General features: G+C 33.8%; 5 protein-coding genes across 5 annotated transcripts; 3 read left to right on the top strand and 2 right to left on the bottom strand.

Annotated features, from left to right (window-relative positions):
- Positions 1-377: 377 nt before the first annotated feature.
- Tsp_03043 (gephyrin) lies at positions 378-3,463 on the bottom strand. Its single transcript, XM_003379332.1, has 14 exons — positions 3,433-3,463; positions 3,108-3,186; positions 2,899-3,052; positions 2,698-2,844; positions 2,527-2,635; positions 2,243-2,467; positions 2,135-2,193; positions 1,972-2,088; positions 1,848-1,906; positions 1,516-1,794; positions 1,221-1,382; positions 991-1,159; positions 710-939; positions 378-489 (listed from the first exon to the last, which is right to left on the bottom strand). The coding sequence occupies exons 1-14, from the start codon at positions 3,461-3,463 to the stop codon at positions 378-380; spliced, it is 1,932 nt and encodes a 643-aa protein (XP_003379380.1).
- A 946-nt stretch (positions 3,464-4,409) lies between these two features.
- On the top strand, positions 4,410-5,458 carry Tsp_03042 (putative F-box domain protein). The gene is made up of 6 exons (XM_003379331.1): positions 4,410-4,577; positions 4,680-4,745; positions 4,859-5,003; positions 5,069-5,232; positions 5,292-5,386; positions 5,452-5,458. The coding sequence occupies exons 1-6, from the start codon at positions 4,410-4,412 to the stop codon at positions 5,456-5,458; spliced, it is 645 nt and encodes a 214-aa protein (XP_003379379.1).
- Positions 5,459-5,491: 33 nt separating this feature from the next.
- Tsp_03041 (TP53-regulating kinase) lies at positions 5,492-7,688 on the top strand. The gene is made up of 8 exons (XM_003379330.1): positions 5,492-5,575; positions 5,626-5,751; positions 5,801-5,890; positions 5,942-6,030; positions 6,114-6,192; positions 6,273-6,576; positions 6,618-6,729; positions 6,971-7,688. The coding sequence occupies exons 1-8, from the start codon at positions 5,492-5,494 to the stop codon at positions 7,686-7,688; spliced, it is 1,602 nt and encodes a 533-aa protein (XP_003379378.1).
- A 1,132-nt stretch (positions 7,689-8,820) lies between these two features.
- On the bottom strand, positions 8,821-9,781 carry Tsp_03040 (GTP-binding protein Ypt2). Its single transcript, XM_003379329.1, has 4 exons — positions 9,596-9,781; positions 9,365-9,548; positions 9,092-9,243; positions 8,821-8,882 (listed from the first exon to the last, which is right to left on the bottom strand). The coding sequence occupies exons 1-4, from the start codon at positions 9,779-9,781 to the stop codon at positions 8,835-8,837; spliced, it is 570 nt and encodes a 189-aa protein (XP_003379377.1). The 3' UTR covers positions 8,821-8,834.
- A 4,043-nt stretch (positions 9,782-13,824) lies between these two features.
- Tsp_03039a (transcription termination factor 1) lies at positions 13,825-13,859 on the top strand (the record flags this gene model as incomplete). The annotated part of the gene is made up of 1 exon (XM_003379328.1): positions 13,825-13,859. A coding segment is annotated over exon 1 (35 nt), but the record flags the coding sequence as incomplete, so codon positions are not given.
- Between the last annotated feature and the right edge of the window lie 148 nt (positions 13,860-14,007).

Here is a 14,007-nt window from a genome sequence, read left to right as displayed (position 1 = left end):
ACTTCACGATTTTTACGAGTACTTTTAAACCGTACTGTATTTGCAGCAAGTGATAAAATGGAATGTAACAATGATGAAGAATTCGACGAATGCGGTACTGCATGCCCACTTACATGCGATACAATCAAAAAAGATATGCCACAAACATGCACAAAGCAGTGTGTAGCCGGTTGTTTTTGTAGAGGAGATTTGGTGCGCGATCCGGGAGGAAGATGCGTAGCACGAGACATGTGCGAGGGTAAGTGAGTTGCAGAATGCGTTGGAAAAAGTTAGTGTAATTTTTAACGCAGACTTGGGGGTTTGTGGTTTGAATGAACAATTTGCTGAATGCGGAAGCTCATGTCCACCTACATGCAGATCTTTGTATAGAAATTCATCTAGGCCGTGCCCGCTGAAATGTGTTCGTGGATGCTTTTGTAAAGAAGGATTCGTTCGAAGTGACAATGGAAAATGCATTCTGGCAAATCAGTGCCCCAAAATAAACTAGAACTGAAACAGAATTATTGATTTTAATAATAATCTCAGTAAAATTTGTTACAGGAATACAAGCAGTATTTTTGTATGCTTCTTGAAAATCGACATACTGTAACATGCAACGAGGAAAAATGTTCTCTTCTAATACAGTAGCCGAATGATATTAAAGGTAAAACTTTACATTACATTGTTTTTTCTTATTGAAAAAATTCTATTCATTCATTTTGTGATTTACAAATGTATCAGTAATGCAGTGACGTAATCACCAGCTAACATTTCTGGTTTTTCTTCTGTGGAAGGTGGAAACTTTAACAATAGGTTGGCATTTCTTGCACACGTTGGCCGACTACTAATCTGATTGAATTCGAGCATGCGTGCAAGTGGAACACCAAATTCAACGTCAGAAGCTTCTAATTTGGCGCAGCAATATTCCGGCCGCTCGTCCAAAATATGATTCGTTTTCAGCTGCAACATTTTTAATCACACATTTTCAATCAGCATTTTTTTTCATTTTACCTTTACACAAAATTCAGGAAATTTAATCTCTTTCCAATGCGACAACTTACGTAACGCTGGTATGGGAAATAGATGAGCTGTTACCCAAGCTGACATTGGATTACCAGGTAAGCCAAAAAAATATTTTCTCTGTCCTTCAATTTGCCCACTTGCAAACGTGGTTGGTTTTCTGTAAAACAAAAAAGCATAGGAAAATATAATATACTTGTATTTTTTAAAACCCCCTTTACCCAGGTTTCATAAATACGCGACCAAAATGAATCGTAAAGTGAAGATCAACTTCTAGCACTTGCTTCAGAAAATCACGTTCACCCATGGATACTCCTCCTGTACATATCACTACTTGAGCTTGTTCGAAACCTTTATACAGTACATTCACAATTGAATCCGGGCTAAAACATTTGCATCAATATATCATATTAAAAGATATAGTACTGTATAACCATATTATTAATATTATAGGTACTAAAGTAAAGTTTAGTTTATGTTTGACAATAGATGGACGAAAAACGAAAATAGAATTACTCATCAGGTACAATGCCCAAGTTGATTGCTTTGAAACCATTGTTTTCAAGTAGACTGATAAGCATCAATCGATTGCTGTCCCTAACCTGTCCCAGTTCAAGGTGCATTTGCCGAGGATCTGCAAGCTCATTTCCAGATGACATCACTGCAACGGATGGTTTTTCATATAAAGTTAAAGTTGATTTTCCTATGGTGGCTAAAATCGCCAAATCAGATGATGTTAGTAGGGTATCCTTTTCAAGCACACATTCATCTTTTTGAATATCACTGCCAATATGTCTAAAAAAATCAATGCGCTGCGAAATGTATGAAAGTATATTATTCTTCCGAACCTAACATCATTTCCATGAGCTGGAAGCTTATTTATTGCAATTTTGTATTCTTCACCTCCCTATAAAACGAGATTTGATTCTATTTTGTTAGACTAAATTGGATTGGAAAAAACTGAAATCTTACTTTGCTTTCTACAAGTGTTGTATCTTCTACTTGAATAACTGCGTCAGCTAACAGTGGTAGAGGAGCTCCAGTGTTTATTCGAACACAATAACCAGGTTTCAAGTTGATAGCAGTTGTCTTAAAAGTGCATATAAATAACAAATATAACCAAAAAGAAGCATACTGTCGCATTTCCTGCTGTACTGGTAGCAAGCACTTCGCGAATTAAGGAAGTATCATTTGCTAAAATTAAAAAATTGTAAATTATAAAATTCTGAAGCTAATGTAGTACCTATCACGGCGTAGCCATCTTTCCGAGATGTTTCAAAAGATGGAAATGGTTCGTCTGCGTAAACAGACTGCGCAAGTACATATCCACTTGCATTTTCGATTGAAAGCTCCAAAATATTTTCCTCCAAATGCAAGCTCTCCAACATGATAGCGTAAGCATCGTGTACATGCAACAGTGGAAATGAGGACTGGCGAGCACGACATGGGATATCAATTATCACATTGCCTAAAATTCTTTTCTGATTTTATGACTATTTTCATTCAATTTGTTTTTCTTTTACCCACTTTTTATTTTTGATTGCAGCTGCTTATGGTATTTGACAACAGAAGGTTGATTGTCTCGTAATAGGTCAACAGCGTGTTTCAATATTGGTGGCAATAATGGCCAGTATTCCTATATTGACAAAGAATGTTTCAAATATTTTCAAATACAAAATTACAAAACAGCACCTTAACCGCCTTCTCGCTACCAGGTAAATTTACAATTAAGCATTTGTTTCGAATACCGGCAGTCATGCAAGATAACGCGCTAAATGGTTGTGTAGCGTTGATCAAAGCTGCGATTAAACCAGAAGCTTCTTTTGTAATAATTGCCTTTGTAGCCTATCTCAAATGCACAGTGAAATTGGAATTTCACATTCCTTTAAAAAAACATACTTCAGGAGTGACGTCACGAGGTGCAAAACCAGTACCTCCACATGTCAGTATCAAGTCTATTTTCGCATCTGGTTGAGATAATGTAAGCAAAGTCAGCTTGATTACTTCAACATCGTCTGGAATAACAGTCCGTTTTTTCACGTTACATAGTACTCTGAATAAATACAGTGTGAAATTAATGTGCATTTTTGAAAACTGCTTAAATGTACTGCTTTTCAGAGCACGCCAATTTTGATAACGTCGGTCCACTCACATCAGCTTGTGTTCCAAAGTAACACCTGTCACTAACTGTAAATAAATGTGTATTATTTTTGATATTACCTTTGAAATACAACATAAAAACATTGATATTAACATTGAAAAGTCGAATTGAAGATCAGCTAACATTCTATAATATGTGTATTGAAGTACAATGCACAAAGTTTTAAATTGTCATCAATATCACTGCCATTAATAATTAATACAGCTGAACATACTTGAATATTTTAAGATATAATAATTTTAGGAGAGAAATGTTGCATAAGAATAACATACCTGTTACAATTGCAACGTTAATGCAGTCCATCTCTTGCACTGCACTTCAGTGAAGCAGCTACACTGTTTTTTGTAACAACTGTAATTATCAGGATCTTCAGGTTAAAGTCTTCTACTGGCTGTAAAATACTGCCTAACTCATGCACTGATTTGCATGTAGTAATTGTTGTTTAACTAATTAAGTAATTTCATCAATTATTAGTAATTAATCAGATACTGATAATTTGAAATAGGGCGTATTTTTATCTGCAGTTGAAAAAAGAATTTTGCAAAGCAAAAAAAATTGTTAAAAAAGACTAAAAATTTTTTTCTCAAATGTTGAGAAACTTATGTTAAATATAGTGTAAGTCTTATTAACTAAAATTTTTTATGCGAACTTAATTCTTAGTAAAAATTAATTGTTTATCACAAAAACGGCAATATTAAATGTAGGTGAATAAACTATTTAACAGAAATATAGCTTAATTAATTTGTAATTGTAATAGATAATTTTTAATGTCGAAAGTAAAATGTTTTTATTTTTACTTTTCATATTTAAATATTTAGCATATAAAAATTCATCTAACTTGATTATTACAGTATAATTGACTGTATAGCACAATACACTTTTTGTGTATTTCATTTGAAAATGAATTCAACAGTCATCGTCTAATTTTTAATATTTTAGAAATATAATGTAGCTTAAAAAATCAATCGTTGTAGTCGTCGTAGTTAAGAAAATCTTTGACGAACTTTTATCAATTGTAAGCGTGAATTTTAACGACAGAGGTAAATGTGCGCATAAAAACGAAGCCGTTTTGCCTTCATAAATTGCTTATTAGAAGGATAATTAAAGATTTCTTTAGCACGTGAACTTATCGAATACGAATAATCAAAATTGCCGTTTAACAATGAACAAGATACAATTTTACAGACCATCTTGTTTCAGCTGCAGGACTGCTTGCTGTTTGTGCTCATTTTGCCAAATGATATAAAAAATGGAACGATTTCCCGAAGAAACTGTTTCTGACATGGAAGGATTAGGAAATGGTAGCGAAAATGATTCTGAATTGAAATCGAGCAATGCTGCTGCCCACAATGGAAGTCAGAATAGTAATGCTCATGCTTCGTCGACTTGTTTTCTTTCATTCAGCGACAAGCTTGAGGTAAATAGGTGTTTAATTTCTTATGCTTATAGAAGCATTTGTCAAATTAATCATAACTGAACAATCAACGGTTTCTTTTCCTAATCACTGTAAACTTTTTAGAAATTATGCGAGTGGATGGCCCATTTTACCGATGATGAAAAGAACATTGTAGTTTCCAATATTTTAGTAAGCATTAAGTGAACTACTTTTGAAAATTAGATCGCAAAAGTTTTGCAGTATGCTTATCGTCGATTTGCATACTAATTGTTAGCGTTAAAAATTACCAAGTCGACATTTAGTTATACTGTGGTCCTGAACAGTTGAAGCCAGTAGCTGATTTCATGGAATCCAGTTCACATAATTATTTTTCAGAAAATGCTGTCGATCCGTTTGAACTGTTTCCATCCAATATTCTCATGCATATATTTTCTTTTTTGGAACCAAGTAAGGCAGTACAATTGAATTAATTAACTGATGCTTTGAAAGAGAAAGAAGAATACGTTTTTCAGTTGATGTTGCTAGTTGTGCGCTCGTTTCGAAATTATGGAACAGATTTGTAGAATATCAAGGATGGAAGTCAATGTGTCTGTTTAATTCAAATTATCGGCTTGCATCAACTGAGCTGGAACAGAAGCTTACCAGCCGATATTGTATTGGCGAAGGAAGAGTTGAGGTGTGATTTGTGCATATTTTTTGCATTAATGTTTTTTTTAAATATCTTCTCTCTTTAAGTGGAAAGGAATATTTTTGGAGCGTTATCGTCTTCGACGTAACTGGATGAAAGCACGTTGTGTAGTGCGTACATTTTATGGGCATTCAGCAGGCAAGTAGTTTGAAAATATTTTCTCAGTTTCTGCACAAAATAATAGAATTTTTTCATATTTATTTACAGGTTGTAATATTATGTTTAATTAGTTTTAATTTTTATTGTTATGAATTATGAAATTAAAGGAATATCCTGTGTCCAATTTGATGAAAATAGAATTGTTAGTGGATCATCGGACAAGTCGATCAAAGTATGTTAAAAGTTTTAATACAAATGTAACAATTGAATTCATAATTTAAGTTGTGGGACATAAGAACCAATAACCCATTGGCTGTTATGACATTACTTGGTCATTCTGGTACTGTCCGATGCTTGCAGTTGAATGGTTCACGATTAGCATCTGGATCCAATGATCATACACTCAAAGTAAAATTGAAGCCATGATATGTATTGAAGTAAAAAATTGCTTATTTAGGTTTGGGATTTGTCAAGTAATGAACATTGGAGTAGCATTGCCTGTCGGTCTACCATGATTGGGCACACCGATGCCGTTCGATGTCTGCAGGTTTTACTGATTTATATATGATTTTGTAAAATATGTAACTGTTTCATGCAGATGGACGATGAGAAAATTATCAGTGGCTCCTATGACAAGACTCTCAGAACTTGGGATCTGAAAACAGGTCAGCAGAGTGCCACATTTAGGTAAAGGAATAATTGTTCGAAATTATATATATGAATAAAAAATGTATATATATATAGCTAAGTATTGGTGGTTGTAATTATAGCGGCCATGAGGGCGAAGTACTATGTTTGCAATTTGATAGGCGGAAATTGATATCTGGCTCTTCGGATAGATCAATTCGAGTAAAACAATACCATCTTGGTTGGGGATTTTATATCTGTTGATTTGATGTGTTTTCTTTTTTTTTAAATTTATTTATCAGATTTGGGATTTGAGAACTCAGATAGCCGGGATGATTCTGCACAATGTGCATGCCAAAGCGGTCACTTGTTTGCAGTTCAACGAGACGCAGATTGTATCCGCTTCTTTTGACTGTACAATAAAAGTTTGGGATGTACGAACGGGTCGATGTTTCCGAACGATAAATTGGAAAGAAAACGAAGGGCATACTGGCGTTGTACGTTGCCTACAAGCTGACAGGTGGCGGTTTGTCAGCGGTGCAGATGACAAAACATTGAAAGTAAGGAATGCTTGGTTTGGCAAAGTTTTCGAAGCTCATGCTTGTCGTGTTTAGAATTTTTATTAATTTTGTTGTCATCAATTATAGGTATGGAATTTGAATACGGGCGAACGAATTTGCACACTACACAGTCACACGGACGGTGTGACTTGCTTGAGCTTCAACGATTTCCGCATAGTTTCTGGTTCCTACGACACATGTGTTAAGCTGTGGGATTTCAGCATATGCTGATTTTTTGTGCTCTCTGTCTCTTTCTCTCTCTCTCTCTCTGTTTGGTAATATGTTATAGTAACTTGTTGCAATAAAATGATATTTATTTTCTTATCGCTGATGTTTGATTTGCTTGATGTATTTTTGAAAGGTTTCTTATGTAGCCTGTTACATTTTTTGTTAATTCTCACTGATTAGCTTTGTACTTTTTGTTTATTTGTTTTTTAAAGCACAATGGGAAGTTGCAGTTCAGAGAAGAAAATTGCATTTTCTGATTCAACGGTGACGCTGATTGCCCAAGGAGCCGAAGCGCGTATATTTAAGGCCAATTTTTATGGCAGGCCAGCTGTTATAAAAGAGCGATTCAGAAAGAAATATCGACATGTTGCTTTGGATGAATTGTTGACCAAGGAACGCATGCGAGCCGAGATACGTGGCTTGATGCATTGTCGAAAATTGGGCATTCCAGTGCCTCCGATATACTTTGTCGACAGTAAGCAGAATTTGATCGTTTTTGGTGCAATTGAAGATGCAACTACTTTGAAAAATTTGCTCGACAGCATGCGTGAAGTTGGTGCTGTTGGCTTGGTCGACAATTTGGCTTCGACAATTGGTCAGGTGTTGGCAAAGATGCACATGAACGGTATAATCCATGGCGACTTGACCACGTCAAATTTGCTTGTGAAACAGCCACTGTCGCCGGATAATTGCCGGCACGTTGTACTGATCGATTTTGGATTGAGCTTTGTCAGTTCGATGGTTGAAGACAAGGCGGTGGATTTGCTTGTTTTGGAAAAAGCATTCATGAGCACGCATCCGAACGCCGAATCTTTCTACCGGACAATACTTGGCTCATATGCTAAATTCTACGGAAAACTAGGCTCTGAAGTGCTTGCTCAGTTGGAGCAAGTACGATTGCGCGGTCGGAAAAGGCTCATCGTAGACTGACACTTGGAAATTAGAGTACAACTTTTTTAATAACTGCATATGTGCATATATAATCGATTTACAAGTGTGAATGTTTATTGGATTTCAAACATCACGCTACGTGAAAATGTACAAGTGGAAGTGTACACTGTCTACTGTTGTTAGTAAAACGATGTAAGTTAATAGAAGAATTGTTCACTTCTTTTATATACTAAGCAAATATCACAGTTTTTGCAAAAATAAATAAACTAAAGATGCTAATGCTGAAAAATGAAATTCCACATAAATAAACAACGTTGCATGTTTTGATTGTTGTAGCGATGTCAAAATGACGACTCAAAGCTTACTCGCATTTGAACTACTGAAAAGCAAGAAATTCAAAAAAGTACTACCAGTCAGTACAACATTTAAATGTATTTCAGTCACCAGTCAGGTATGATTGTTTTTTTTTCTTTTAAACATTTATTTCATTAAAAACATAGAGTTGTCAAGGTAGAAATGTTGTCGAATCCTTGTGATTTTATAAGTGTCGAAATGCTACTTGATTATCTTTTATAATTTGTAAACATGTTTTACTTTATTACGGACGCGATGAGCAAGTAATCATTTTCACGTGCAGAAAACTCTAAAAATCATCATTTTATTCTGTAACTGCTTTTTTATCAAATATATATGTGCACAGCGAGTCAGAAGATTTAGATCTTCCAAGAGACTGGTAAATCATCTTGAACATTCACATTTAAGTGTATTGTTTTTACGCCACATGCATTCATTCATCATTTAAATACACACAATCAGCCAATGATTAAAACGCACTGTTCAGAAGTCAAGTAAAAGTTGTGGCAAAATTTTTGCCAAATGTTCACTAGTGATAATGTCACTGTTTTCTAAACTTGCTTGTTGAGCGGCTCGTAGGCATGCTTCTCGAAGAAATATCTTGAACAGTTTGGTAACCATTAGACTAGTTTCTTTATTTGGACACTTCTTGCGTTCCAATTTCGTGACGAAAGCTGCTGCTATGAGTTTCTGAATTTTCTCATTAGGCATCCTACGATTAGGCATTTAAACTGACAATGACATTTGATAAAAAGAACAAAATCTCGAAAATGCAAATGAAGCATGTAAAATCATCAATGAAAATTCATTCATCATTTCACCATTTACTTGCTAATGGAGTTTGGTTACAGCTAACAAAGATAGCACAGGTAGAGCAGGCTTAATGGTCAGCACCCAAGTACGCAATCTACACGTAAGTAAAATTCTAAGTAGAGACACATGAAATAATTATTTCATTAGTAATTTAAGTATATTTAAAAACAGCAAGATAAGATGCGCCCTCGTACTGGCGTCGTCCTTGAATCGAGACATATTCGATCTGAGGAGCTAACGTAATCATCCAACGGTGTAGTGACGGAATAATGAGCTTTCAAGTCTTTTGCCAAATTTTCGAAAGCTTGGTCAACATTCAAGTTTTCTTTAGCTGACGTTTCGATGAAGTTCATCTGCTCCGCCTGAGCAAGTGCTTCTCCTTCTTCAGTAGAAACTAGACGGTCATTTTCCAAATCAATCTTCGTTGCTTAAAAGTTGTTCAAATTTACATTCTCAAATGGAAAATAGAACAAAACAGGAATAAAGTTTGAATAAAATGTAAAACTTTTGGTCACATGTATTAATCTAAAATACACAAATGAACATACCAACTAGTAGTTTGACTACATTAGGAGCGGCAAATTTCAGAACATCGTCTAACCAACGCCGAACATTTTTAAAAGATTTACGGCAAGTTACATCGTAGCAAATTATGATACCATTTGCACTTCTATAATAACTTTGGGTAATGGTTCGAAAACGTTCTTGGCCTCCAGTATCCCAAACTTGTAGCTAAAACTGTTTTTCAAACAAACAAATATAACTAGTTGACCATTTACCTTGACGCGTTTTCCATCTACAATTAAAGTTTTCATTGTAAAGTCAACACCAATAGTGGAACCCTGTCGTTCGAGAAATGTGCCGTTTTTGAATCGCTGTACTACACAAGTTTTTCCAATTCCCATGTCGCCTATGAGCACAATTTTGAACAAGTAATCAAATGAATCTTCAGGTTCTTGCAACATTCTTGCACTGAACTGAACCGCTGACGAAAGAACGCGAATGTATTTTGTCCGAGGGAAGACTATACAATACTATACACATAATGTCAATGCTATAACAGTATGGATTAATTACAAATCACTTACATTTTCAGTTACAATTTATTTTACACTTGAATATACGTCAGTAATTACGTATTGCTGAACTTCCATTTACTAATCAGAGAATTTGGAATTACTGTTGAATAAAAGATAATTAAGTACAAATATAGTAAACCATGACTTACGTTCGAAATAAGCGGAATTGAAAATAATTTCAACTGTTGCGTTTGAATGTAAAAATCTTTTTTTACTTTCAGAATTATAAAAATTCATACTGTTAATAAGGGTGAAAATTTTTTAGAATGAATTTGTTGATGTACTTTTCTTTTCAATATCTCAAGTGTTGCAGTCATTACTGATGCATAGTTATACTGGCTAATATTACTGGTGTTTGCTGTTTGGTTTTGGTAAGTCCGTATTTTGTTCTTGGAATAGGATGAAATATTTACATAAATGATGTCGAACAAATATAAGGTAGGCTCTGCATATGAACACTGGCGACAGCTTGCTGATATTGTTGTCGATGTTACAATCGGTCAAGAAATGAAATGGAAGATGTAGAATAAGATCAAACATGGATTTTTACGAATACGCTTGACGTGTAGGTTAGTTGATCTGTTTGTTCTTTTCTTCTCCCACTAAAAAAGCTTTTTCTAATGCTATGGATTGTCGTGAACTCTAAATTTCACGGGAAAGATTTTTCTGCTCTGTTATTGGTCAGAATGTATTTGTAATTTATCCCTTTCAAGTAAATTTTATTTTATTTGTTACTGTTCGGCTTTTAATTAACTTGTTTTTTGTTATTCTAGAATTAAATAACTGTTTTATTGTATGTTACAATGTATGTGGTTTGAATAGTTGTACTGTAAGATTTTGGAAGATCTTTTAAGAATTACATTGTCACTTTAATGTAAAAATCTATCACGAAAAGCAGTACTGCTTAATGACATTTATACGTTATTACTAATTGAAAACAAGGTTATTCACCCCAAAGCAACGTACTTTGCTTGCTATTACCATAATTGATTTACTACTCCTTTACTGATTTTCAGTTTTCATGGTCAGTAATTTAGAGTATTTTTTTGACGGCAGGCGGTGAATTTCAGTTCTCTCCTTTAATTATCATTTTTGATTGAATAGTATGCCATGTTGTGTTATCTGTAATTGCCATCTGCGCTTTCATAACCTGGGAAATTTGCTTGCTATTCGCACGAATTTACTGATATACTGGTTGGAATACACCGATTGCCTTCTTTTTTCATTATATAGTTTTAGATGCACCTTTAGACATTTGCAAACTGTAATCAAACAGCAAATTATACACTTTTAATATGTCTTTTCATAACTTACCCAGTGCAAGTTACCTTTAAGATTTAAGCGATTTCCAGATTCATACTACTAATGCATGTTATGGATATGAATAGAATCATAATTTTATTATCACAGAAAGTTATCGAATGGAAATTGAAAGCATGTAAGAAAAATAAATGTTTTAAATTATCATTCTGCATGATATGCTATGATGATTTTAAAATTCAGATGAATTTGCAGGTTGAATTGTAGGAAAATAACTGCTATAAATTAGTAATGTGCGTAGAGTTTGCTGTGCTGGCTTGCATTTTGTGTAAACACTTCCTCAGGATCATGCAATTTAAATTCAATTTCAAAATGGCCATTCTAATGATAATTGGTAGAAAGGAGCAAAATGCAAATTTATGTGCAAGAACTATTTGTTTGCTTTTGTGCTTCATTTCGATTAATTCTGTGACAATTGTGCGCAGCAACTGAATATTGGCGTTTACAATGGAAAGCTAGCCGCATTACTAGAAGACACTTTATTTTGTATTTATTGTAATCTCTTCGTTGAAATTTAAGTAATTGAATAAAGCAACCCAAGCATGAGAATTCATGTATATTGGTGAGTCGAATTTTTTGAGTTGCTTCGTTACTATTTAAAAATACACCTGCTAATACAGTGTAGTTCTGTGAATTGGTAATTCCGTGTATAAAATTTTTGAAATTTTACGTATAAATTGTTCACCATTCTAAATATCTACTAATTAGAGAAGTATATTGCAAATATTATATTTTAAAGTTGTTTTACTATTTGAGATTGATGGATATTTTAAATTGAAATTTTATGGTACAATGTTGAAATGCGATGGCTAAGTATTTATCCGCAATACTTAATTTTGTGTTCAGTTTTAGTGCAGTTGCGTATTAAACATGCAACGTTCACTTGGCACTGTTCGACCAAAACTAATATGGAAATTAACCTTTTTCTGAAACTGGCCTTATCAGTAGCAAGGCACTTGTTCACTTGACTGAAATAAATAGCAGTAACGTCAGATAACGTCCTCAGTTAATTATTACGCTAAGTTATGTAATCGCTGAATCTCGTTTTTCATCACTCGACAGTATTCAGTTTTTACATTTATTTTACACTTTTATGTCCGTGTTTACAGTGTATTATTGCATTTGATTCAATACCGTAATAACTTCAGTCATTTAATTAAATCATTATATTTATGCTTTTAAGCTATTATTGACGGAAAATTAGGTTGTTTTACCGTGGGCAAAGTTTCCTCCTTTTGCATAATTTACTTATTATTGTACAACTTTTCAGAATACTTCATTCATTGCATCGTCATGGAAGCGTGCACGTGCTCAACTATGATTCTACTCTTTAATATCAACTGTCATTATGAAAGATGTAAGTTACATATGGATAATGTGGTCCATGTATTTTATGCATGCTGTTTGCATGACTTCACATGTATGGTGAATGGAAACTAATGTTTTCCTTTGTTATTATTATATATTATGAAACAGTTGTTTTCTGTTTTTAGATGACTTCACCTTCAATATTCACGTCAATTTAAAAAATGCTACAAATACGTGTAATGGAAATTAAATGGTAAATGGAATGATTTTAAGATAACATATTAAAGATGTTTTTAATTTTTTTAGATGTCAGATAAGCAAGAAAGGCATCCATTACAGTTCCATACAAGGACATTTATTGTATTCACATAGTCTATAAGTTCTTACAGTGTTTCAAAAGGCAGCGACCAGTTATCATTCCCTATGTACTTAACCGATTGATGGAAATAAGTAAGCAATACTATATTGTTATTGTGTTCAACATTTCGTGCTTCACTTGTATAAATATGATCACATAGACCAATGAATGTGAAAAGGGCATATAAAAAGTAATTTAAGACGGATAGCGCTGCATGATAATGATTTTTGTATTCAAGCAAAAATGTTTGGTTAGTGCTTTTTAGTTCCTAATCATGAATTACTATTTTGGTGATGGATATGTTTGCACGCTTTTAACGGTGAAGCAAGGGCAATATATAATTAGTTTTTTTATTTTTACATGATTTATTTAATATGTAATTTTAAGATTTAATACAAATTAGCATCACCTTCACCGGTGAAGCTGAACAGAGGTAAGTAATGTGAAATTCCAATTAAATGCACTGTCATTCGTATGGATTACGTTTTATATGGTTGTTTTAGATAATGTATTTAGAAACTTTTAGTTCATTTGCTGTTTGTCAAATGTCAGAAATGCTGTACGCTGTTTTACTTTTCCCTTTATTTTTTCTCATTTTCACTTTGTACATTTTATTCTCATCAGGTCATCTAGGTTTTAATTTCAGGTAAGTATTTTTTTTATTTTTTGTGTTCTTTGTTATACCAATTTTAGATGAATTGTTTTGCATTGGATGAAAAGTAATCGATACAGTTTAGGACTGAATGCAAAAGCTGTTTGAAACATGTTGCAAACTTCAAGGAAGTCTTGAGGTAAGTTTTTTCAATTGCATTTTTTAGTTGCAAATGAACCGAAACAGCTAGGGACTGAATCTAAAAGCTGTTTGGAACATGTTGCTTTGTTTGAAAACTTCGAGTGATCTTCAGGTAAGTATTTTTTTTTCCAGTTAATTTTATAGTTCTTGATGTACTTCATCGCAAAAATTGAAAAAGCACTAAGGTAATTATTGGCAACTCAGGTAAGTTATTTTAAATAAGTCCATTTTGGAGATGAATAGGTTCAGAGGAGAGGAGATGAGCATAGGAGGGGATTTGGAGGGGAGGAGAGATAGATAGATTTGGAGGGGATGAGATAGATTTGGAGGGGA

Source organism: Trichinella spiralis, assembly GCF_000181795.1.
Source record: "Trichinella spiralis strain ISS 195 chromosome Unknown Scfld2, whole genome shotgun sequence".
NCBI lineage: Eukaryota > Metazoa > Nematoda > Enoplea > Trichinellida > Trichinellidae > Trichinella > Trichinella spiralis.
This window is presented reverse-complemented; position numbering and strand designations above follow the sequence as displayed.